The sequence below is a fragment of the Miniopterus schreibersii genome, assembly GCF_964146895.1.
Source record: "Miniopterus schreibersii genome assembly, chromosome: 5".
Classification (NCBI taxonomy): domain Eukaryota; kingdom Metazoa; phylum Chordata; class Mammalia; order Chiroptera; family Miniopteridae; genus Miniopterus; species Miniopterus schreibersii.
Genome location: NC_138106.1, coordinates 48,389,663 through 48,414,096, shown reverse-complemented (window position 1 = coordinate 48,414,096; position 24,434 = coordinate 48,389,663). Strand labels below are relative to the sequence as shown.

At 39.8% G+C, this 24,434-nt stretch overlaps 3 protein-coding genes across 3 annotated transcripts in view; 1 reads left to right on the top strand and 2 right to left on the bottom strand.

The window, feature by feature from the left end:
- The window catches only part of FAM162A (family with sequence similarity 162 member A), a 29,560-nt gene extending 18,761 nt beyond the window's left edge, over positions 1–10,799 (top strand). Inside the window, exons 2-5 of the mRNA XM_081139302.1 lie at positions 2,717–2,839; positions 4,573–4,681; positions 8,423–8,531; positions 10,541–10,799. Coding sequence (XP_080995428.1) covers positions 2,717–2,839; positions 4,573–4,681; positions 8,423–8,531; positions 10,541–10,633 — 434 coding nt within the window. The 3' untranslated portion in view covers positions 10,634–10,799. The remainder of the gene's footprint in view (positions 1–2,716; positions 2,840–4,572; positions 4,682–8,422; positions 8,532–10,540) is intronic.
- A 78-nt stretch (positions 10,800–10,877) lies between these two features.
- WDR5B (WD repeat domain 5B) lies at positions 10,878–13,939 on the bottom strand. The gene is made up of 2 exons (XM_081139301.1): positions 13,733–13,939; positions 10,878–13,383 (listed from the first exon to the last, which is right to left on the bottom strand). Exon 2 carries the CDS (start codon positions 13,308–13,310, stop codon positions 12,324–12,326), a length of 987 nt encoding a protein of 328 aa, XP_080995427.1. The 5' UTR covers positions 13,311–13,383; positions 13,733–13,939; the 3' UTR covers positions 10,878–12,323.
- A 6,919-nt stretch (positions 13,940–20,858) lies between these two features.
- Positions 20,859–24,434, bottom strand: part of KPNA1 (karyopherin subunit alpha 1) — a 55,843-nt gene continuing 52,267 nt past the window's right edge. Inside the window, exon 14 of the mRNA XM_081137596.1 lies at positions 20,859–23,207. Coding sequence (XP_080993722.1) covers positions 23,020–23,207 — 188 coding nt within the window. The 3' untranslated portion in view covers positions 20,859–23,019. The remainder of the gene's footprint in view (positions 23,208–24,434) is intronic.

The window sequence follows — 24,434 nt, the reverse complement described above, 5'->3', positions numbered from 1 at the left end:
TTGCTAGTGTTTTGTTTAGGGCTTTTGCATCCATATTCATTAGAGATATTGGTCTGTAGTTTTCTTTTTTAGTGTTATCCTTGCCAGGTTTGTTTTTTTTAAATATATTTTTATTGATTTCAGAAAGAGGAAGGGAGAGGCAGAGAGAGATAGAAACATCAATGAGTCATTGATTAGCTGCCTCCTGCACATCCCCTACCTGGGATCGAGCCCGCAACCCAGGCTTGTGCCCTGACCAGGAATCAAACCTTGATCTCCTGGGTCATAGGTCGATGTTCAGCCGCTGAACCACACCAGCTGGGCCTTGCCAGGTTTTGGTAACAGAGTTATGTTGGCCTCATAAAATGTTTTAGGAAGTATTGCTTCTTCAATTTTTTGGAAGAGTGAAAAGGATAGGTATCAGATCTTCTTTGAATGTTTTGGTGTAATTCACTAGTGAAGCCAGCCTGGTCCTGGACTTTTATTTTTTTGGGAGGTTTTTGATGATGATTTCGATTCCTGTTTATCAGTCTATTTAGATTTTCCATTTATTCATGATTCAGTCTAGGAAGATTATATATTTCTAGGAACTTATCCATTTCTTCTAGGTTATTGAATTTGGTGGCATATAGTCTTTCATAATATTCTAGTATGATCTTTTGTATATCTGTGATGTCTGTGGTGACTTCTATTTCATTTCTGATTTTGTTTATATGTCTTTTCTCTTCTTTCCTTAGTGAGCCTGGCCAGAGTTTGTCAATTTTATTAATCTTTTCAAAGAACCAGCTCTTTGTTGTATTAATTTTTTGTATAGTGTTTTTGTTCTCTTTCATTTAATTCAGCTCTATTTTTTATTATATTCTTCCTTCTGCTGACTTTGGGTTCCTTTTGTTTTTTTTCCAGTTCTTTAAGATGTAATGTTAGGTTGTTAACTTGGGATTTCTCTCATTTCTTGAGATTGGCCTGCAGTTATACAACTTCCCTCTTATTACTGCTTTCATCCCAGAAGTTTTGATATGTCGTATTGTCATTCTCATTTGTCCCTGTATATCTTTTGAACTCACCTCTCTCTCTTTCCCCCCTCCCTTCCACTCTCTATAAAAATCCATGGAAAAAAATATCCTTGGGTGAGAATTAACAACAACAACAAAACAAAAAAATCAACTTTAGCCCTGGCTGGTGTGGCTCAGTTAGTTCGAATGTCATCTGTACATGAGAAGGTGACGGGTTCAGTTCCAGATCAGGACACATACCCGAGTTGTGGGTTCGATCCTCATGCGGGAGGCAACTGATGGATGTTTCTCATGTGTCTTTCTCTCTCCCCCCGCCCCCCCCCCCCGTCCCTTCTTCTCTCTGAAATCAATTTTAAAAATCAACTTTGGATGTAGTCATGAGTTATGTGTAATTTTAAAACTACTCACACAGCCCAGGGAGATTGAGGTTCGATTCCGGGTCGGGGCATATGTCCCAGTTGCAGGCTTGACCCCCAGTACCGGGGATGCAGGAGGCAGTCAATCAATGACTCTTTCATCATTGATGTTTCTATCTCTCTCTCCCCCTCCCCTTCCTCTCTCTGAAATCAATAAAGATATTTTTAAAAAGACAAACTACACACACAAACATATAAATATATAAAACTGTATTATATATAAATATGTAGATTGGTAAATTTTTTTTTTATATATCTTTATTGGTTTCAGAGAGAGAAGGAGAAGGAGAGAGAGAGTTGAAACATCAATGATGAGAGAGTCATTGATCGGCTGCTTCCTTCACACCCCCTACTGGGGATCCAGCCCGCAACCCAGGGATGTGCCCTGACTGGGAATTGAACCTCGATCTCTTGGATCCTAGGTTGATGCTCAACCGTTGAGCCACACCCCACCAGCTAGATTGGTAATTTTTTAAATCTAAATTCTAGGCATCTGCAGAGAAGTATTACAAATCTCCATATATTTACCACCCTGTTTCAACAATATCAATACATGGCCAATAAATATTGTTTAATTTGAACCCCACCCACTCCTCACTCCCTACATAATTATTTTAAAGCAAATCCCAAACATCATATCAGTTCTTCCATAAATACTTCAGTATGCATCTTGAAACAATAACTTCAAAATCCTGTCTAGAATACCACTTGTATTACTAAAAAATTATTCCTTGTTATCATCACATTATGATCAAATAACGATTCAGTTTGTTTCAATGTGAGAGAGAAACATTAACTGGTTGCCTCCCGCACACACCAGCCAGGGCTAAAGTTGATTGTTAATTGGCAAATTATGACTTGGAAGGAACAAAGCTTTCCAGAGCCCCTTGCCATTGCAGTGCCCTACCCAGAGTTGGCCCCAATAGTACTGGCAACTTGGCATCTTGGCTTATCATGTCTGGGAGGTTGCTAATCTTTACCTAAACAGCTGGGTGCCATAATACATAATATTTCCACCAGAACCATTATTGTTATGATAAGACCTGTGAGAAGTACTTTTATAAAACTTACAGCTGATAAATGTTATGTTGTAAATCCCTAATTTTCTAGTCAGCAACACACGTATATTTTAAAACGACACCAAGCATGGCACCCCTAAACATAGTTTATGTATCTTATATAGGGAGTAATATGTTGATTTTCTAAATGAGTTAATTTTGTTAAATGAAATATATACCTGACAGTCATTTCTCTTTTGGGGACAACATCAGCTTTTCTTTCTCTGAAACATTTTTCTCTCTTTTGTAGGAAATTGTTTTAGGTTATGTGAAAGTGAGGCTTCCTCATCTCTGAGGCTTACCAGAAACTCTGATTTGAAGAGAATAAATGGATTTTGCACCAAACCACAGGAAAGTCCAAAACCTCCATCCCGTAAGTTTTTGTTAGCTTTTCCAATTATGGACTAGGCAGCTCCTGAAGAGTAGGACAATTTGGAATCAAAAGAACCTAAAGGACAGGTGGTCACTACATTACACTGTCACATAGTTCAGGCCTCCCAAATTGTACTACCATTGGCTGTGCTCACAGGTATCAATTATTTCTTCATTTTCCTCATTTGTCATTTTTATTTCTTGCCTCAAAGATTAGACTGTCACTTTTTGTAGGAGAATAGAGGCACCAAAGTAAATAGTAGTCTAGAATATATGTTTTAAGGAGCCCCAAAGATGAACCAAGTTAAGAAATGATGTTTTGGGCAAAATATAACCTGGGCTAAGCTCTGGCTTGGGCATTAACTTCAGCCATGTGTAGTCCTGTCCCTCACTCAAACCCTTCTCACTGTCACCACTACAGGAAGAAGGCATATAATTTATAAACTGTAGGGTCCTGGGAACTATTTGCTTGTTGCTTCTTCCTGGGAGTACCCTTGGGCCAGGCAGGTCTTGGTGAGTAAAAAGGAACCATCCTCAAAATATATTTATCAAGAGCTTAAAAATGTTTATACCTTTTGACCTGGTGTTTCACTTCTGGATACCTATCCTAAGGCATAATCCCTACATGTGGGAAAAGCTTTGAGTGTAAAGATGTTTCCATTTTTTATATGAAATATATGAAATAGGAAAATGAGAAGTAAATCTAAATGTCAGATAATCTGGGAATGATCAATTATTGTCAGATCCACTTGATGAGATTATGCAGCTGTTGGAAATGGTGCTTATAAATACCATGTACTAGCATGAAAAGTGTTATAATGTTAATGAGCAAAGCAGGATAAAAAACTTTATATTGTGTGTAGCACAAGCATCATACAGATATAAGTGACACATACATAGATACTTATGGGGATAAGACGAAGGAAACACACCAAAATAAAAATAGAGGAATTTTGCTGCAACAAAAGAATTAGGGATGGTTTTTATCTTTTTCTTTTTTCACATCTCTACTCTTTGAATTGTCTATAATGGGTATATAGTACTTAAAATGAGAAGAAAAATACTCTAGCGAGAGTTGTGCCAAGTGCTAGAAGTTCTAGATAAAACTACAACGGCACTGTTTCTATACTTCTAAACTTCTTTTCTCACCTTGGTTCTTGGGATGTTTTTCCTATTGACTTTCCTGTTCTTCTGCTGTTGGCTTCTGCTTAAGTGAAAGGAACAGCCTAAACAAAGATATGCAGGTGGGAGTGACTGTGACACGCAGGTAACAGTCAAGGAGAAGGTCCGTCTGTAAGAAAGGTGTAGGCAGTATGTGGATTTGGATGAGATTGCCTCCAAGGTCCCTTCTAACCTTGACATTCTGTGATTCCCTAACCTTTTCTGCTCCTTCTCTTCAGTGACTTCACCTTTCTGTAAAAGACTCCCTCTTCCAGTTTGTGGGTTTGTCCCTTTCTTATTCGTCCTCTTTGGCCATTCCAAAGAGGCCATTCCCCTGCTGCCTCTTTCTCCTGTCCCCTTTCTTGGGCCATGCCCAAGGCTCAGCCCTTGGCCTTCTTCTCTTCCTCACCCTCGCTGATGGTTGTCTGTACTCCAGACTTAGTAATGAAACCTACTCAGGTGATACAAATTTAGACCCAGTAGCTCTAAAATGGCACAAGTACCATTTTTTTGTTGCTAAATTTGAGTCGTAATCTCACATAAGTGAGCTACCTCGCCTTGTTTTTCTCGTAGACACTTACAGCCACAGGGTGCCATTGCACAGACCCACGGACTGGGAGAGGAAGATCCTGATATGGTCGGGTCGCTTCAAAAAGGAAGATGAGATCCCAGAGACTGTCTCGTGAGTGCTGAACCTAGGGTTGTAAGCAGCTATTGTTTCTCACTGATCTGTTTTAAAGGAAAAGCAGTTCCTCTGAGTCTAACTATTTCAAACCTTTCAACCAAATTTTAAAACAGTTTTCACTTTTCTAAATGTTTCCTCTTTATCAAGTACCTGGTATAAAAACAGGGCTAGACAGTCTGTCTTATCGTTGATATGTCATGTAGAGCCTAGTGAACAGCATACTCTGAAGTCAACTGAATTGATTTCTCCTAGCTACAGAAATGTGACTGAACAGTGATGTTCACTCTTTTTAGGTTCTTGTAATCTGGGTGTATGAGTTAGGTACCAGTGACAATAACTATATTCTATACAATTCACTCAAGTGTTCAGACATAGGCATAAAAATATTTAAAAGCAACATATTCTCTCTCTGGGATCCAGGAAAGAGTGCCTCCTGCCACCAGCTTCCTTAACCCAGCTCTGGCTGAGATCTTGGGACTTTTTCAGAGTCTATAGATGATGAGTAGAGATTCCTCTAACCCAGGGTTTCTCAGCCTCAGCACTGTTGATATTTTGGGCCAGATAATTTTTGTTGCTGGGGTCTATCTTGTACATAGGATGTTTAGCAGCATCCCTGGCCTCTTCACCCCATATATGCCAATAGCACTCATTAATGACAATCAAAAATGTCTCCAGCCAGCCGGCGTGGCTCAGCAGTTGAGCATCAATCTATGATCCAGAAGATCAAGGTTCAATTCCCGGTCAGGGCACATGCCTGGGTTTCGGGCTCGATCCCCAGTAGCGGGCGTGCAGGAGGCAGCCGATCGATGATTCTTTCATCATTGATGTTTCCCTCTCTTTCTCTCCCTCTCCCTTCCTCTCTCTGAAATCAATACTTTTTTTTTTTTTTTTAATGTCTCTGGACATTGACAAATTTCCCTCCATAGGGCAAAATCACCCCCAGTGGAGAACCACTGCTCCACTGATTGGTTTGCATCTTGGCCAACAGAGATTCTGAGAAATAGATGCCATCTCCCCTGTGGGGTATCATCCTCTTCAGAGACCAGAACTTGCGACAAAGCTCCTAGATGTTCCCTTCTGGCAAGAAAACTATTCCTGCACCTTCTGGTTTCTGGTTTCAAGTCATGATTGCAAAAGATGTAGGCTCATTCAGGGTATCTTTTTCCAGGAAGATAACTAGTATTTGCTTTCTGTTTACAACAGCTTTAAAAAAAGAGTCCTTTTGCTTACATGTCAAATTAAGTAGCATATTCTTTTCAGCAGGAAAAATCAGGAAAAATTATTTCAGCGGGAGAGCCCTGGCCTTCTTTGCTCAAGTGACAATGTACTCTCCTGGGAAATATCAGTGACATCAATTTCTTGCCTGTTCCAATTTCTTCCTAAAAATCTTAGCAGAAAACAAGCTGGTATATACCCATGGCCCTAATAGGTGCTCTATAGACTTTGCTGTGGAACACCTTCTTTAGTTTGCCTTGTAGGTGATTTCCAGATCGCTTAGATGTAAACTGTATCACTTTTCATGAAGATCACAGCACTTCAAGTGGAAATATCAGTTTACATAAAATATTGTCAATATGGGTAGTTTGTGGTTGGTGGGATCTTAGATGCTCTTAATAGAGCAACTCACTGTCCTGAGCAGTTGTCCCTGGTTCCTCCTACCTGCAGGCCCAACTTCAATGCCTGGAGAACTCTGTGCACATTGCCGCCTCTCTGGGCCCCAGGTCTTACATCACAGTAGATATGTTTTCAGGGTGCTGCTCCTACCACCTGCAGCATCTCAAATCCTGTGCTTCCTTCCAAGTTTTTTTTTAAAGATTTTGTTGTTGTTGATTTTTAGAGAGAAAGGGAGAGGGGCAGAGAGAGAAACATTAATCGGTTGCTTCCTGCATGCCCCCTACCAGGTATCAAACCCAAAACCTGGGCATGTTCCCTGACTGGAAATAGAACCAGCTACCTTTTCGTGTGTGGGTTGATGCCCAACCAAGCCACAACGGACAGGGCCCAAGCATTTTTTATTTTTTAAAAATATATCTTTATTGATTTCAGAGAGAGGAAAGGAGAGGGAGAGAGAGAGATAGAAACATCAGTGATGAGAGAGTCATTGATTGGCTGCCTCCTGCACGCCCCCAACTGGGGATTGAGCCTGCAACCCGGGCATGTGCCCTGACCGGGAATCGAACCCCGATTGCCTGGATCCTAGGTTGATGCTCAACCACTGAGCCATGCCCGGTTGGGCCCCAAGCATTTTTTAAAATAGGTTTTTATTGATTTCAGAGAGAGAGGAAGGGAGAGGGGGAGAGAAACATTGATGAGAAAGAAACATTAACATCAATTGACTGCCTCCTGCACACCCCCCACTAGGGATCAAGCCTGCAACCTGGGCATGTACCCTGACCGTGAATTGAACCTGCAAACTCTTGGTGCATAGGTCGACGTTCAACCACTGAGCAACACTAGCTGGGCAGGGCCCAAGCATTTTAAAAGTATTTTAAGTCCCTTGATTTCAAATGTAATATGTGTTAAAAATCTGGGAGGCAGGGAGAAAGTTAGCACTTCAATCCCATCATCTAGAGCAGAAGTAGGGAACGTCTGGGCCCACAGGACATATATGGCCTGTGAAATCACTTGGTCTGGCCCTGCCAAGGCAACTGCAGGTGGGACTCAAAATTCAATAAGTCTAGGAGCTTTTTTTATAGCTAATTTTTGATAATTTTTTATGGTCCTTGAATGATGTTATTAATATCCAGTTGGCCCTTGGCAGAAAAAAGATTCCATACCGTGATATAGAGGTAATCATTTCCTATTTATACCCCACTAAACAGCCCAGTTCTCTATCCTGGGCCCATTGGGACTCCACATGCCCTGCCCTAAAGCTCTACCAGACACTCAGGTAATAGAACTTCAACCCACTGCCCACCTGCAGAATCACCAAGGTGGAAGGGCCTTTTCTTTCTTGTTTGGCCTCTCAGCTTTCACACAAGAATTATAATCCAACCCTCAACTTTCTGTTAAGGCACATGGGTCTGTATTCAGTGGACAGGTTAGAAGAGGTATTGTGAAAGAACTAAAGTTCACTGTCACTCAATTTCAGTAAAACATTAAAGATAAACATTAAGGGATTATTGCTTAAAGGGTCTTTCTGCTGATCCAGATATTCTTAAATCTATCCTGGTTAAAGGCAGAGAACAGAAAGCTGGGTATAAAATCACATTAACTCTCTCCTGTGTTTGTTTTCTTCTGAATTGTGCTTCGTGTTAAAACTTATGAGGCTCATTATAGTATCCATTGTCAGGATGTTGTTCAGATAATCATTATATCATATAATATCCTCTTGAGAACCTCAAGGAGAAACAACTACTGGTTTTACTTTTAACACTGGCTACTAATGTGAAACTTGAGAGCCAAAATCAGGGCCTACCATAGAAAGCTTAATGTGCCTTACCTTTTTTGGGGGTTGGGGGCAGAGAGGACTTTGTTCCTTGCTTCACTTCCTGCCTTACACTTTCTTCTCCTTTTTTTCTACTTTAAATCTGTGCTTACTGTATTTTATATATGAATATAAAGTGAGTTGTGAAAATACCCCATCCTCCCTTAAGTCCTACAAGATTTCTAGGCCCCACCTCCTTTTTTATATTTATAGGGCACCACTCTGCTTCTGACTTGTGGCTCATGGAGCTTTATATCCTGCTGGCAACTTCAGAAAGTTAACTTCCCCTCACAATCTTTTTGTATTACTAGGTTTGAGATGCTTGATGCTGCCAAGAACAAGATGCGGGTGAAGATCAGCTATGTAATGATTGCCCTAACAGTGGCAGGGTGCATCTTGATGGTGATTGAGGGCAAGAAGGTGAGAGTGGACTTCCTCTCTCTGTTTTCCACAAAGGACCTAGAAGAAATTAGGGATTGACCCTCATATTTATTCTCTGAGGAGGCTACTTTCTACGCAAGAAATTATCAAAAAGAAAAAAAGATATAGTAGGGCCAAACCTAGGATAACATGCCTGGGGATAAACAGCAAATCCTAACCTTGGCAAGGGGAAGGACTAAGTTAGTTTTGTATAAAATAAAAAGTATTTAGTAATTCACAGATGTCATAAATAATGTGAAAAAGAAATATGAACCAGCAAATTTAATGCGAGCTCCAGGCATGGCTATAAAGCACTCTTAGTACATGGGCTTATTTATCTTCATTCTATCTGCTTTAATCTTGGTGAGCAGTCTTATCACTGTTCTCTTCTTCAGCCAAGCTGAGCCATATATCTAAAGCCATAGTTCCTAAGTGGTACATAGGAATGCAAGCCCAGAAATCTTTAACATAGATAATAATAGCTGTCAATAATTGAATACGTACGGTCCTCCGAGTACTGTTATTATCTCATTTGAACCTCACAACACTGCAAGATAGGTACATTAGGACTTCATTTCTAGCTGAGGAAATACCGCTTAGAAAGCTTTAGTAACTTGCCCAAGGTCATACATCTCTTTGATGGCAGGGCCAGTTTGAACCTAGACCTAACTGAGGTGATAGTATAATTGCTCCCACTTACTGAGTGCTGATTTTATAGCGGGCACTGTTAAACTCATTTAATTACCTCAGTAACCCTAATAAGCTAAGAGGTAGATTCTCTTGTTATCTGTGTTTTATAAAAGAACACAAAGCTTAAAAGATGTTAATTTCTCCAAAGTCACATAGCTAATAAGTGGCAAGATAGAAATTTAGAGCCAAGTTTGCAAGTTACCAAACTTCATACTGTACTATCTTATGATTAAAATAGTTTTATATGCAGCAGCACTGGTCAAATTCTTATTTTACAACCATGTCTAATTCTGTGTATCAGTTTCCCTGTGGAAAGAGATGTCTTGTATCTATTATCAGACATTAAAAAGGGTTTTCTACAAACCCAGTGGTAACTGGCCTCCTTATCCTAAGAGCCTAGAGTAAAAGGAAATGAACTTCCAGCTCTCAGTCTTGGAATGGAAAATACTGACCATGTAGCCTGACCTTATGGGAGCATGAAGGGCAGTGTGCAGACCTGGGTGACAGCTCTTTTCCCGCCCCACTCCAGTTTTTCTTCTGTCTCCCTTTTTGACCCCACATGCTTAGTTCTCAGATTGAAATCTGCAGAAGCATATGAACAGGAGATAGGGGTTTCTAGAATTCTTTACATGTGAAATTACACAGATATAAGAAAATACTACCTTATAGAGTGCTGGTGTCACTTATTTGGTACAAAAATTTTGAAACTGCTCTGTTAATATAAGCTTCACATATAATGTAACAGGTCACAGGGAGGGAAGCAAGGAAAGAGGATGGTTGCCTCTCTCCCACTGCTATTTGCTGTCAAAGGGTGGAGCAGTAGGACAGATGCTGCTGGAAGTCATCGATGGTAGTATTAGGTAAAGTCTGGGATCCCCAAAGCTCAATGTTTTTGGTAAAAAAGGAGCAAGCTGCTGGAAGGGTGTGAAAGTATGCAAATAAGTTGGAGAAGAAAAAATGGTAGCAACAAAGAAAAGTAAAAGAAAAAAGGGATAAAAATGGAAATGAGAAGGTATTTAATACTAAAGAGAGGAAAAAGGGAAAGAAGGGAATAAATTATAAGAGAAAACAGAGAAGAAAAGAGACTAGAAGACTTAAAGAATGAGGCCAGAGAGGAAGAGAAGTGCTTGAATGGATGGACTGCTGTTCTGTGAAGCATCAGAGGAAGAAGTCACACAGAGGGGACTGTTGTGCCCAGTGTGCTTGCAGCAGACCATTCCATTCCTGTACTGCCTTCGTTAATCTGCTGACATCAGTAGAAGATAATGACATCGTTTCCAAACAGGCATAATTACTTGTTCAAATTTGTTTCATTTTAGGCTGCCAAAAGACATGAGTCTTTAACAAGCCTGAACTTAGAAAAGAAAGCTCGTCTGAGAGAGGAAGCAGCGATGAAGGCCAAAGCAGAGTAGCAGAGGACTCCATGTTGGCTGGCTTTGAAAATCCAGGAATGTGTCATCAACAAGCCTGTATGAAAAAGAATGTGGTATGAGGATCCATTTCATAAAAGAATGGTTTGTGCAAACATACCATTTCCCTATTTTTACTCTAGAGGTACAAATAAATTTTCTTAACTGACTTGTCTAATTTCATGGCTTTGATCCAAGTTAAATGCAGACTCTCAGCTTTTTTGATAAAATGAAAGAAATGAAAAATGAGACAACTTATTTCAACTTTAATGTTAACTGTTTTTTAGAGTCAGGTTCTGTATCTTACTTTAATTCCCATTACCAAAATGACTTCTCCCCAGAAGCCAAAATGGCTTTTCTGCATTTCTCTTTCTCTCTTCTTTGTATTCATTTCTGGAGAGAGAAGGAAGGCCAGCTGAGTACACTGCCCAAGTGCAACTTAAAGAGCTGACCTCAAGTGCCATGGTTCTTCTCAGAGCCCTAGAAAGCAGACTGACTACATTTTGCCATTCTGGGGTGTGCTGGCAGACAGAGCTTTTAGGAGCACAGTCCTTGAAAATGTCCTGGCAAGGTGATGAGAGTGATCTGGCCACAGGTTTCTGAGGACTTTGAAATCCAAGCATCATGGAGTTGCTTGGGGCCAGCAGTCACCTCCTCTGCTCCATGGCTTAGAATTCCCAACTGGTCCTGGTCCTGCTGCCTTTACACTAAACTCAATTATGAAAGTCTATCAAATGCATTTTCTTATTAGTGTTGAAAGATAAACGTTTGCATCTGGTATGTATCTCACTTTGGGATGCCAAGCTGTCTCATATTTAGGTGTGGATACTAGTTTCTGTTTTAAGTATTTCATTTATTCTCTCACAAGTAATAGTGGGTGACAAGTCCTCACAGCCATCTTAACCTGCTAGGTCTCCTAAGAGGGTTATAACAGATTAAAAAGCAGTAATTGCAGCTGTTTGGGAACTTGGTTTAATAAAATACTCAGTAAAATGTAACATACCAGTCTACCTATAGCTTCATAATCTGATGTTAATGTCTGTCTATATACTTTATTTTAGAGTAATAGCTTCTTTTTAGATACCAAATTCCATACCAAATTCTTTGATTTTTATCACTTGAAAATTTATTATCAAAAAGCATCATTTCTTATACATTTTAGCAGATTAGTTATTTATTATTTGGGAACACCTATGTTATATCTTACCTAAACTAATGTTTTAAATATGGGTAAATTTTAATGTACTTCTTTTAAAAATAAGTAATCTTGCCCGGTGGGCGAGGCTCAGTGGTTGAGCATCGACCGACATATGATCCAGGTGACCTCAGTCTGATTTCCAGTCAGGGCACATGCCTGAGTTGCGGGCTCCATCTCCAGTAGGGGGCATGCAGGAGGCAGCCAATCAATGACTCTCATCATTGATGTTTTTATCTCTCTCTTTCCCTTCCTCTCTCTGAAATCAATAAACATATTAAAAAAAAAAAAAAAAGATTAAAAGTCAGAAGCCATGGGTTCTAGACTTGCTTTTCCAACTGTCTTGCTTTGTAAATTTAGGTTATAGGTTTAAAAATCTTACATAATTCAAGACAATGTTAAAAAGAAATACAAAACCATGCCAAAATTAAGAGAGACCATTTTTTAAAATATCTAACTTTTTGCCAACTTGTCTCTACTACTTGATTCCTAAAGGGTTTAGTAGTTACTCATCCACAGTTTAATTGTTCTGTCATTTCCTAATGCTGCTGATGCAATGATGTTTTCTGTAGGGTGACAAGCTGCTGAGATTACGACATCTGTATGACCTTGTAATTTCTGTACAATCTCTTTAGTCTGAAGGTTCCAAATGTAAACCAGGTTATCCTCCGAACCAGACACAATCCACTTTCCACCAGTAACTGAAAAGTTGGCAAATATGCAGTATTTCTCATTCTTATGACCAGTGTATGTCTTCAGGCATCTGCCTCTGCTGTAATCCCATAGTTTAAGAGTATTATCCAAAGTTGCAATGAGAATATATTTACCATTTGGAGAAAATTTTACAAAAGAGACAGGAGGGTTATCATCATCAACAAGTGTTTTTAAACATTGACCTGATGCAGCATCCCAGATTCTACAGACACCATCGTAGCTACCTGACACTATCAAGGACCCACTACAATTAAAATGAACAGCAGAAACTGGGTCAGAATGAGCAGACAGAGTCTTGAGGCACTTTCCAGTTTTCACCTCCCATATTTTCACACTCTCATCAAAAGATCCTGAAATTATGAGGTTGGATGGTGGATTGAAATTACAGCAAAACACATAATTACTGTGCCCCTTCAGCGTTTTCAAACATTTTCCAGATTTCACATCCCAAATCTTTAGAGTTTTATCATCTGAGGCAGAAACAAGACGACTGGAATCTGATGACCAGTCAACATCTGATATTTCCAGACTATGACCATAAAGTGTTTTCTCATATTTTCCATCATAGGCTCCCCAAATTATAATTACTTTATCAGCAGAAGAACTTGCTAGCCATTCTCCGTTAGGACTGAACTTAACCGAGGATACTGCCTCCGTATGTCCCACGAGAGTACTTCTGAGAGCATAGTTTGGTTTTTCAGACACGCCTTTGCTCGGATTGGCTGATGAGGTGAGGGCCGACTCCGCTTTGGCGTCTGACTCTGTTGCCATGGCTCTGAAGCTCCACGTCACCAGGTTGGCTAGGCGTCCGGCCCTGAAGCTGGCAGTACGGTATTCTGACTTTCTGCCCAGCAAAATGAAGATTAAAACATTAGACTACCAGACTAAAAAATAAATGGTCTTTAATGATTGTAATTTCTGGATCGTCTTTAAACTACGATAATCACTGATTCAGCAGCATGGCTTGGACCACTTCAGTTTTTTCTCGCTCTCCTCTGTAAACAAGTACTTGAGAAATACTAGTAAAAGGGTCCCATGCGCTGTCGGCAAGTAGGGTATTAATGTTGAGTATTCTGCGAACGTACACAGCCGTCCAAAGCGGCGCGGGGCGGCAAACTACAAAATCTCCCACCGCCCCTCCCCCAATTACGACAGCTTTGAGAACACTGAGCAACCCTACCAGTCTGACATACTTTAGGTACTTGAGTATGAGTGCATCACCGCTTTAAACAGAAGATTTCAGAAGCTAAGAGGAAATCTGCGTAGACACCGGTACTTGAGTCCCGGGCCAGCCGGCTACGTTCGGCAGATACAAACTGGTCCTCGCCGCCAGGTCAGTTGTTAAGACAGCGGGCGTGACACCGAGCGCATGCGCAGAGGAAGCCCCCTCCTACTTCTGCGTGAAGTGACCAATGGGGGTAGGCCTTCGTGCGCTTGCGCAAAAAAGCCGGGTTTCCTTCCGGTCTTTTTCGCCCCTGCCTTTCTCACGGAAGTACGCTAAGCAGCCTTAGCCCGGGAGGAAGGTGAACGAGAATGTACCACAGCTGACTGGCCAGCAGTGACTACGTAACGCACACATTTGTTTCCTTTTGTAAACCGTGTCACAAGAAAGGACTGCATTTTCCCCTGCCCGTAGCCTCAGGGTTAAGCCCACATTTGGGACGCGAGCTGCCCAGACGGGCACATCTTGGAAATGCAGCTGCGGTGGTCGGCCCACCCAGAGCCGGTGACCACGGTGAGCTCCTTCGCGGGTGGCTTTGGTTCTGCTCCCTTCTCCTTGTGGTGCAGAGCTTGGGGGCGTGTACAGCAAGGCTGCAAATAGGCAGGAGGAGCAGCGACTTCTGGTTTTCAAGTGTTCTTTAAAAGCCCTGGCCGGGGACCTCAGTTGGTTAGAGCGCCAAGGTTACAGACACATCCCGTCAGGGCACTTGAGGATCAGCTAATGAAAGCATGAAGTGGAACAAATTGATGTTTTTCTCTCTCCCTCCTCTTCCTCCTCTTCCTCCTCCTCTCCCCCTCCATCCCCCTCCGTCTCTCCCTCTTTCTCTAAAAACAATAAAAAGAATAAATAGTAACGTATTCCCTAAACGTTTAGGGAAGGCAGAAGAATGTGTTAGGGGCCTCGCATACACATGGTCGTGCTGGGGAAACCGAGTAAACGTCGTTTCAGCCCCTCTTTACGGTTTAAGCTTCCAAAGAAAATTAAGAAAAGTTCAGATCTGCATAGGTGCTCGAGACAGAAAAGAACAAAGTAGTTGGTGGAATGGGGCGAGGAATGTGTAAGGTTGCTCATAATTAGGCGTTAGAGAGCTTACCCTAATTTTAAGAAATGAGTAGTGGACTTGAAGGTGTTAAACTGTACATGTTTTTCAGATGTCACTCTCTTTAAAACAAAAATAGGTTTACCAACAAATTGGTAGTTTCTCCAGTCCTCTAATTGCCCAATAAAGAGTGCCTAAGTGTTCTGTTTTAAAAGGTTTTCCCTAGAGCCGAGTTGAAGTCAAGAGGCAGACACCCCGCCTGCTTTCTGTCGGTCAGTAATTAAAACATGCCCTGGTCGGGCTGCTCCGTGGTCAGCGCCTCCGCCCTTGGACTGAAGGGGCCCGGTTGGTGCCTGCGGGAGGCAGCCAATCGATGTCTCTCTCAATGTTTCTCTCTCTTCTTTCTCTCCACCCTCCCTTCCACTCTCTCTGAAAAGCAATGAAAAAATATCCTCAGGTGAGGATTAAAAAAAGAAAAACCATTTAGAAATAAAGGGTTTCCAACCATGTAAGGGATAATCTCAAGTCTTGCCTTTATAAGGTACAACAGCACAGTTAGATCACCTATAATCATCAACTATAGGAAAAACCTCATTACTTTAAGACCCTACTACTTTAGTTTGGAATTTATACAGAAATTGCACAAATGCTTTAGTCTTAGCTAGTGCAAATCAATGAGAGAAACACAATGAGGGGGTGCTGGGAATGGGAAGAGCATTTTTTAAATGGTTTGGAGCTTCCATTTATACACGACTCTTCTTAGATAACATGGACCTCCCTCCCCTCTGTAACATTTTTAAAAGACAAAACTTTTTCACTGTACTGTATCTTAAAGTTCAATTCTGATTAAACTCTGCCTCCTCCCTCTCCTATCCTCCCATTAGCCTGGATTAGTGTGACTTTTTACTGGGAAATTTAGAATCACTCTAAATTCTGCATCAATTGAAATCACTTCCATTTTAATTAACTCATTAAAATAAATTTAAAAGCACTTCAGAAAGCAAAGTGTAGGCTTCATTTCAAAAAATTTAAGCAAATCTACTTTTCCAATAACTGTTCTACACACTAGGAGGGTAGAGAAAGAAAATTAGGCAAGGTAAACATATAACATGAGGACTAGGGTGGGTTGTTGATGCAGGAGTGTAGTCCACTAGAAATACCACAATCATGAGGGAAAGGAGGCACACAAGATGTGTTGACAGGACTATCCAGAAAAATAATTTTCGTTTTCCTAGAACTTGATTGAAAAAATTTTAGTACCAAAATCAATCTCTTGATAAAAATGTTTCAATTGATTTTAGACGGAGAGGGAGAAACATCAATGTGAGAAACATTGATTGGTTGCCTCCCATGCCCGAGCCCACAACTCGAGTTATGTGTCCTGACTAGAAATTGAACCAGTGACCTTTTGGTGTATGGGACTACCTTCAACCAACTGAGCCCCACGGGCCAGGGTACTTAATTTATTGATTTGAGAGAGGAGAGAGAGGGAGGGGGAGGGGGAGGGGGGAGAGGGAGAGATTGAGATTGTTCCACTTATTTATGCATCCATTGGTGGTTTTGTGTACGTGCCCTGACTAGGGATTGAAGCCCCAATGTTGTTGGCATATGGAGATGATGCTCCAACCAACTGAGCTACCCGGTCAGGGCCTATGGTTGTTTTTTAATAAAAAATTTTTTTCGGTATGTGTTTCAGACCTAAACATTGTCTGGGAGTGATTTCCAACATTCGGGGCCATCTTGACTGACTTGCTTTGTAGTAGTAACTCTGATGACCAAATCCGGTCCTCAAAAATCAAGCTTAATAGAACTGTGTACATATCCAGTTGTTTTAGACCACCAGCAATTTAAACATATGAAAATCTACTTGGGCTTAAATATGGGCTGGCCATGTAACTTACCAAACCTTAGACTTTCTTAAAGTGAAAGGAGGCACTAAAATAATTAACAGGTGTTAATTGATCCAAAAACTGGGACTGCCCCCAACAAACCAGTACAGCCACTGCTGACTTCTCAAGAGGACTCTCCTCATAATCACAACTTAATCTGGCAAAGTTCTACACTCCTTTTATGGCATTTTACACCCCAGCCTGCCAAGATCTCTCTCAAACCTGGTACTGTTCTCTCCCCACCACAGTGGTCGTCTGGGTTTCTACTTTCTCCTTCCCCATCACTCTACTAAGTAATGCTGGGCCCAAGTGGTTTAGGTAAGGAAGTGACCCATATTGTGGACACACACTGCTGGACTTCATTGGCTTCCTCAGGTTAAATGGGTATAGAAAAGAAATTTAAAGAGTACCTTTATTCTTTGGGAAAAAATTCAATGTCACAGAAATGACTTTTTTTTTTTTTTTAACACATCTTTATTGATTTCAGAGAGAGGAAAGGAGAGGGAGAGAGACAGAAACATCAATGATGAGAGAGTCATTGATCAAGCCCGCAACCCGGGCATGTGCCCTGACTGGGAATCGAACCCTGATCGCCTGGATCCCAGGTCGACGCTCAACTGCTGAGCCACACCCAGCCTGGGGCAGAAATTACTTTTTTTCTAAAACAAGACTTTTTCAAAATGGCAAATGAAATAGGGGCAACAATCATCTAAGCTGGCTACAGTAAACTTATAAACCCAACAATTTTGTACTATAGACGAGTGTAGTCTGCAGGAAATAAGGCTGTGTTTTGCTTTAAGATTTTCTTTTGTTTTGAGAAAAAAATAGGTGGTCAGTGGAATCTCTCAAAAATAGTAGAGAAGCAATCATGTAATGAGGAAATACACCATCTTTCTGTTTCTACTGATCTGTCAAACTGGAGGAATGGATAATGTTCTCATGCACCAATACATATTTGTAAAAATAAGAAAACCCTATTTAATAGTCTAAGGCAACCACCAACTTCCACATCAGTTGGATATAATTGGCCAAGTTTTTAACCTTACACTGTGCCAGAAGACTGGTGAACCATTTTTAGTATATATAAACAAATGGGGTTGATTTTATATTAGCCATCCTATCCTGTAAAATATACCCATTAATTTCTCTCTGAAGGCATAGGTTGTTTTTATATAACCAACCTCTGCTATGACAATGTTTGCTTTTGTAAACTTCAGGTCAAATCATGTTTCCTGAAAGGTTAAAAAACACATTTTAAGACAATAGCTTTAGGAGTTGTTAATCCTAATTTCAAACAGCAGCATAAATTCCTTTGAACTTTTTCGTAACCAACTACCCTTTACTAATATCACATAGATACATTTTCCTTCACTTAGTATTTATTGAAGGTCTAATAGGTGCAAGGCACTCACCCATGGCCTGACATACTGCATTCAAGCACAAAGAATCATTAGAGCCATTCCAAAGTATAAGAACACTTTGAAAAAGGGCATAGAGTGGTTAAAATGATGAGGTAAGTGGAACATACTCAACAGCATACATTAAAAGGTGATCTTTTTGACACTCCTTGGGATGATATTCCTTTAGGAAGTCAGCTGTGTTAAATTCACATCCATGGATGGCACCGCTTTCTAAGGCAGGACTCTTCATTCCAAAGCCTTTCATTCTATGTCTATACCTTCTACTTGTGAGTTTGTTGAATGGAAATATGCTCTGACTTTAGCAGCCACTATGCTTGGTTAACTCAAAATCAATTATTTGTGTATTATTTTAAAATTTGTTTATTGGTGGAGCCATACACAATTTTAGCACCACAGAAGGGGAAAGATGTTTGGGCCGAGAGGGTCTACACACAATATGTAACCTTAAAGTAAGTTATACCTGATTTAGTCACTTGAAGGGTGCTGTTGCTGAGGAAGATTCAGAAAGAATGGCCCACCAAAAAAAAGCTGGCCCAGCTGTGGCGGCTAAGTCTAGCTCTGGGAGTTCCCGGCACAGAACACCTCCACCGTGACTGCTGCTTGCTTTGACATAAAACCTGCAAGACTCTTCCCCATCTTTGGATTGACAGTATCTAACGGTTGTGATCTCAGGCAAAGTAAATCCTCCTAAGTCTTGATTTTGTCACCTAGAGCATAGCGACAACTAGCCACCTCAAAAAGCAGCTGGAGGATTAAATGAGAACAAGTGAAAGCCCTCAGCCAAGGACTGGGAACGCAACAGGGGCTAAAATAGTTCTCTTTATCTGACCCGTAAGGAAACACACTGGGACTTGTCTCCCCTTAGTTGAAAACAGGATGGAACTTCAGTTACCCTTAATGCTTTCTTCTTACTCCAAACTTCCAGATACATTTATATCCAGAAGCAATTTGATGTTAAAATTAGCATTTAATATTTGTTTCACTTGATCTCATTATTCTAATGCCCTGATACCCACTGTTATTGCCTATCCTTTCTGACATTAAAACACAGAATATTCCTCATGTTGGACTAGATTTGCTGTACTTGTTAGTGCTACGCCTGGCATTTAATTACTTTTATATATAACTTTTGATAAGGTAGGCCAAATATTTCCTTACTGGATATATATATCTGCTCGCCTCACAATAGAATAAAATGGCTTTGTTAATTTCAGATGGCAAAAAATCCAGATGAGACTCCCATGTGTAGGGACACCTATCACTGCAAATGAGCAAAATCTGGAATGTAGGAAGTAGCATATAGCTTATATGAAAAACAAACAATGCCCCTTTCTAAAAGTAGACCTCTTTTCTTTACTGAACATCACCCTTAGACATCACAATTTTCTAACACACAGTGTATGGCAAACATAGGTTTCCAGTTGTTCATATGGAAAATACAATAAAACAATACTGTCTCCCATACTCACAACTGTAAACCGACTTCTAAACGGCCATGACTTATCTATTAATAATAAATGTTCACAAAACTAGTCAGCAAGAAAAAAAAATCCTTCAACCCGAGGTAAACCTTCATAATACAATCCCAAATTAGGGGATTAAATAACTAAAATATTTATTTAACACTAGAGAAGTAAATTCAAAGTTGCCTGTGGATAGCCATGTACAACAAAGGATTTAGGTGGGGAAGTTTGGTTTATAAAATATACTATTTTCTTAGGCAAAATCAGCAACAATCTGGGATAATTCAGATTTATTACGGGATAATTGTCAATGTTTACATCTGTGATGAAAATGACCCAGTTTTATTTGGCAGATGGAAGAAACAATCCTAGGGTAATCTAGTTTTCAATAGTAGTACAGCTGACAAAGGTAACTACTTAGTGACAAGAATACGAACTAATGTGTTTCGTGGAAAACTCCATCTCCTAAATCTCACCATTCTGCACATCTATCATCTTTACCTTTCCCAATATCTCCCAATATAATTATATCTACCTTCTGGTCCTTCAGATACAAGGTGCCTTTACTCCCAAATCTTCTCAATGCTTTTCCCCCACTGAAGTTCTCATTATGAAGACTATACCTGAAAGTTTGAAGGAGAAAAAAAGGGGGCAGAGGGAATCAAGCCACTTTCCCCCTCCTCCGTATATAAAACCAGTTTTCCTGTGTTGAAATTAACATGCTTTTGTAATGAGTAACAGCTTAGTGATAGGGTATATTCAATATATTGAAAATAAATTAATAGAACCTGCCAGGCACAGAACTAAAAATAGGACTTATAGTTACCTTCTGAAATGTCATTTCTATTACCAAAAAAAGGCTTTCTCAGTTCTAATAGTTATGCTGGATTTAACTTTTGGTCAATTCCAATTTTTATATTTAAAAAAAAAATTCTATTCTAAAAAAAATTTAGCTCCTATCTCATGACTCATGAACTTCTAGGACAGGAGCAAGATAAATTCCTCTGTTTTAAACAGAAAATAGACCACATCAGTTGAGTGGACCGTTTTAATTCATTCATTCATTGAGACACCTGCAATTGCTAGCAAAAATTTCCAACGTATGCTATTCTAACTTGGAGAAACAACTTTGTGTGCTTTATATTTTTTCCATTCAAATTGGTTTATCAACATGAACTGAAAATTATTAAAATTATCCAACAGAAGGTACATAAATTTAAACATCCTAGAGAAATGACATGTTACCAGTAATTTACAATTTTAAAAAACTCAGCCACAAAAAAAATTCAAAGCTAAAAACAAGATTTTTACTATGAATCAGTGCTTCTATTAACCTTCTGAAAGAAGTTATATTTTAATGTGATGTCAAGGCAACATTGAAAGTTTTTCTTTAAATTAACCACCTAACTTGTCCCTAAAATTACAAAGAATCAAAGTCTTTTACAGGTCAAGTGCAGTAAACTAAAATGTCCTTTGAGCACAAAGCAGCACTAGATAAAGTAACAGTTATAAATGAGAGTTGACTAGTTTTGCAGTGACTGTTCCATCAATGATGGACAGACATCAGACGGTATCCATCCAGAGCACAGACAAGACTACAGGCTAGATGCGAAGACTGTGTCATAGGCTTGGCTGAAGTGTCCTTTGTTTTTATCTTTCTACTTTAAATGAAGTGGATTTTTTAAAAGTCTTAATCAGGTCATATAAGTTGACTGCTTAAATGACAACATGATGAGGTACGAAAGCTCTGAATATCCCTAACATTCAGCAGGATTTACCAGAGATGTATACTAGTTTGTCAGGGGAACTTGCAAATAAACGTTACACTTTGGGGTTAAAATTCTAGAAGAGAACAGGGTTAAAGAGGATTAAAAGGGTATTCTCTAAAACAGAAATGAGTAACTTTTCCTTCAGAATTCATTCTGAACAGCACATCAACAAATATAAATCTCCAATAGTGTGTCCCAACATTGAGTCAAGATGGCCAACTAGCACCGAGAAGTCGTATGTTCAGTTGCAGTTCTCTTGGCAATTAAGCTATTTTTTCGTTCCAGTCCAAGCACAAATGAAGATCACTGAAGACAGTACTGGAAGCGCCTTTTGCAGGTACATATTGCAGTCATCATGAAATGAGTCAGAAGGTAGAAACTTTATTTCATGACAGGGGAGGGCAACTTGGCTGGGCAATACCAGCTAGTAGGAGATGAAATGATCAGGGGATAAAGAGGTTGTAAGAAAAAGATCACTGCCCTTACTTGGGTTAAACAGGTCATGTTGAGAAGATAGCTATTTGTTCAAGGTAAGGATGCTACATTAAAGGGATCATATGGGCAGCATGAATACATTAAAATCAAGCTGCACCCAGTAAGAAAAAAAAGTCCCTAAGTAACCTTTAAAAGTATGTGTTCTCTGCCAGTCACAGAGGGGAAAAGCACCTAGGGTGAACTCCAATTTAATGAGGACCTTATCAGGACCACAAAGCCTGAAACATCTGTTTAAATGCAGAAACACAGCCTCTAATCACACTGGTTAAGTTTGGGAAAATTGGAGGGGGTCTTTTGTTTGCTTTTTGTTTTGCTATTGAATTACAGAATATGGTTTCGATTACTAAGGATTCTAAATCAATCTTCAACCAGCATTAGAATTTAACCACTTTTAAATCCTAAGACACAGAAGACCAAAGAGAAGCAACAGCCACACAAATTAATATGTGCCCCTCTGCTTTCTGCTCTAAGGAAATCTTCAAACCAGTATCACATTTGAAAATCAAAGTATTAATTCTTCAGCATTCCTGACAACTAGAAAGCACATTCACTGAAGGCTGAAGGTGAGAGAGCAGATGGTTTAACTTTAATATCTGTGAAGAATGGCGCCAACAGAGGAAAGAAAACCATCCAATCTCAGTAAGAATTAATGCAATTTGGCTAGAAAAAGCCACCAGGTAATCCAAGGGTTCACTGTGGAAGAACTCATGAAAAGTACTCTGAAGTATACACAACAGGTCTAAATATCTCCCTTGTTGCAAGTAGTTGTGTGAAATTCAAGATAAAGTTTTAGTCTTATCTTTTTAATGTCAGTATTTTTTCCCACTTAAAAGGGAATGAGGAGTCCTCTTTTTTCCGCCAAAAAAACAAAAACAGAGCCACATTAATATGTGTATATTCCCGTGACTCTTATAATATAGACGTGCGGATCTCCAAAGCCTAGGGATTTTCCTTAAGAGTGGGCTGTTCTGGTTACTCTTTTCTTAGAAGGGTATTCCACCACAGAGAGCCAGAGGTTTTCCAGATGTGTGTAAGAGAGCAGGTGCGCAAGGCAAGCAAATGAGCGCAAACAGTATTATGGAAAACATTTGAGAAGTCAGCTCCATGAGGACTGTGGGCTCCACAAGAGGACGAGACTGGGTAGCCTGGTCTGACACAGGAACATGAAAGCAGTGAATTGCCTCAAAGCTGGAAGCCTTCCATAGGAGCCTCACACTGCTGGAAGATGTACTGCTGCTGGCTAAGGTCAACCTGGGGTGCAATGCTGCTGTCCTCATCCTCGGTACCGAAGTAATGCTCAATAAGATCAAAGGCCTTCTGGTAGATCTCCTGGTTTTCATGACTCTGTAAGAACTCAATTTTATCCAGACCTAGAATACAGAATAAAGGAAAATCTGTTGTTTATCTGTAGGAAATTCCAATGAAGCAATGTCTCCTTCCTTGAGGTAAAGACTCTTTTCTCCACTTTTATCTCATATGAATTCTGTATAGCACAGAAAGTATTGTTGGGGATTACATCTGAATGCTAGTACAGTATTACAAACTGATACCTTAAACCCATATGCAAGCAACAGCCAGTCCCCAGAAACAGCAATTTCTATAACAGTCAGCACATCATCCAGTGCCGAGGGCCAGTCGCATTATAGTTCCTTCCTAGTGGACAGTACCTATGGCCTAATGAATTCTTGGCTCTAGTTCTATCTACCTAGGCTCTGAGACATCCAGTATCATTTCAACGAATGTGTAATATCCTTAGTCAGAATCTGTTTCTACTGCCTAAACTTAAAAGACTAGAACAATTAGCCAACATATTTCCTTTAAGTGCAAGCCCATCTGAGCTAGGCTTTCTTTTAGTTGCATCCATAAGCAGTCTGGCAGCTATAACAATACCGGAAATAAATATTAACATTGCTCAAAGGTAAAAATATATATTCATTTTAATATCCATATTAAAATATATATAAATTTAAAAAGTAACAATAGTTATCTCTGTGGAGAAAGACCTCTGGATAAAAACCATTTTTCTTTTTTATATATTTCAAAATCCCTTACACTAAGTAGGTATATTTATATAATCATGTTTTTAAAAAATAAATTGTTAAAATCATTTAGAAAACAATTCTGAATTAGCTGATAAATTTGAAAACTGAATGTACCCCCCATGACTCCTAATTCTAATTTCAGGAATAAACCCCAGAACAGTGGTTTTTAACCCAGGCTATGCATTAAAATCACTCAGGGAACTTAAAAGGTTAAAGTACCTTGGTAAACTGATGATTAAGAATACAATTTAGACTGAGATTTAGAAGAATGAGGAAACCAAGTGACTCTTTAAGATGAAATTCTTAGAAACCTTTGAAGTCAGGAACTCTTTAGGAACACAGAAAGCTAGGGGGTGCAATGTAAAATCAGAACTCTCAATCTTACAAGAGAAAGGGAGTCAGGCGTCACCTACAGTAGATATGGATGCTACTGAGACGCAGACGGACAAGGAAGAGCACCCACAGGAAAAGCAGTCAGGGAACTGCGAAGATCCTAAGAGGCCAGTGTAAAACTAGCTAAACTGAAGGGTACTCAATTCTCTTCATATTTACAAT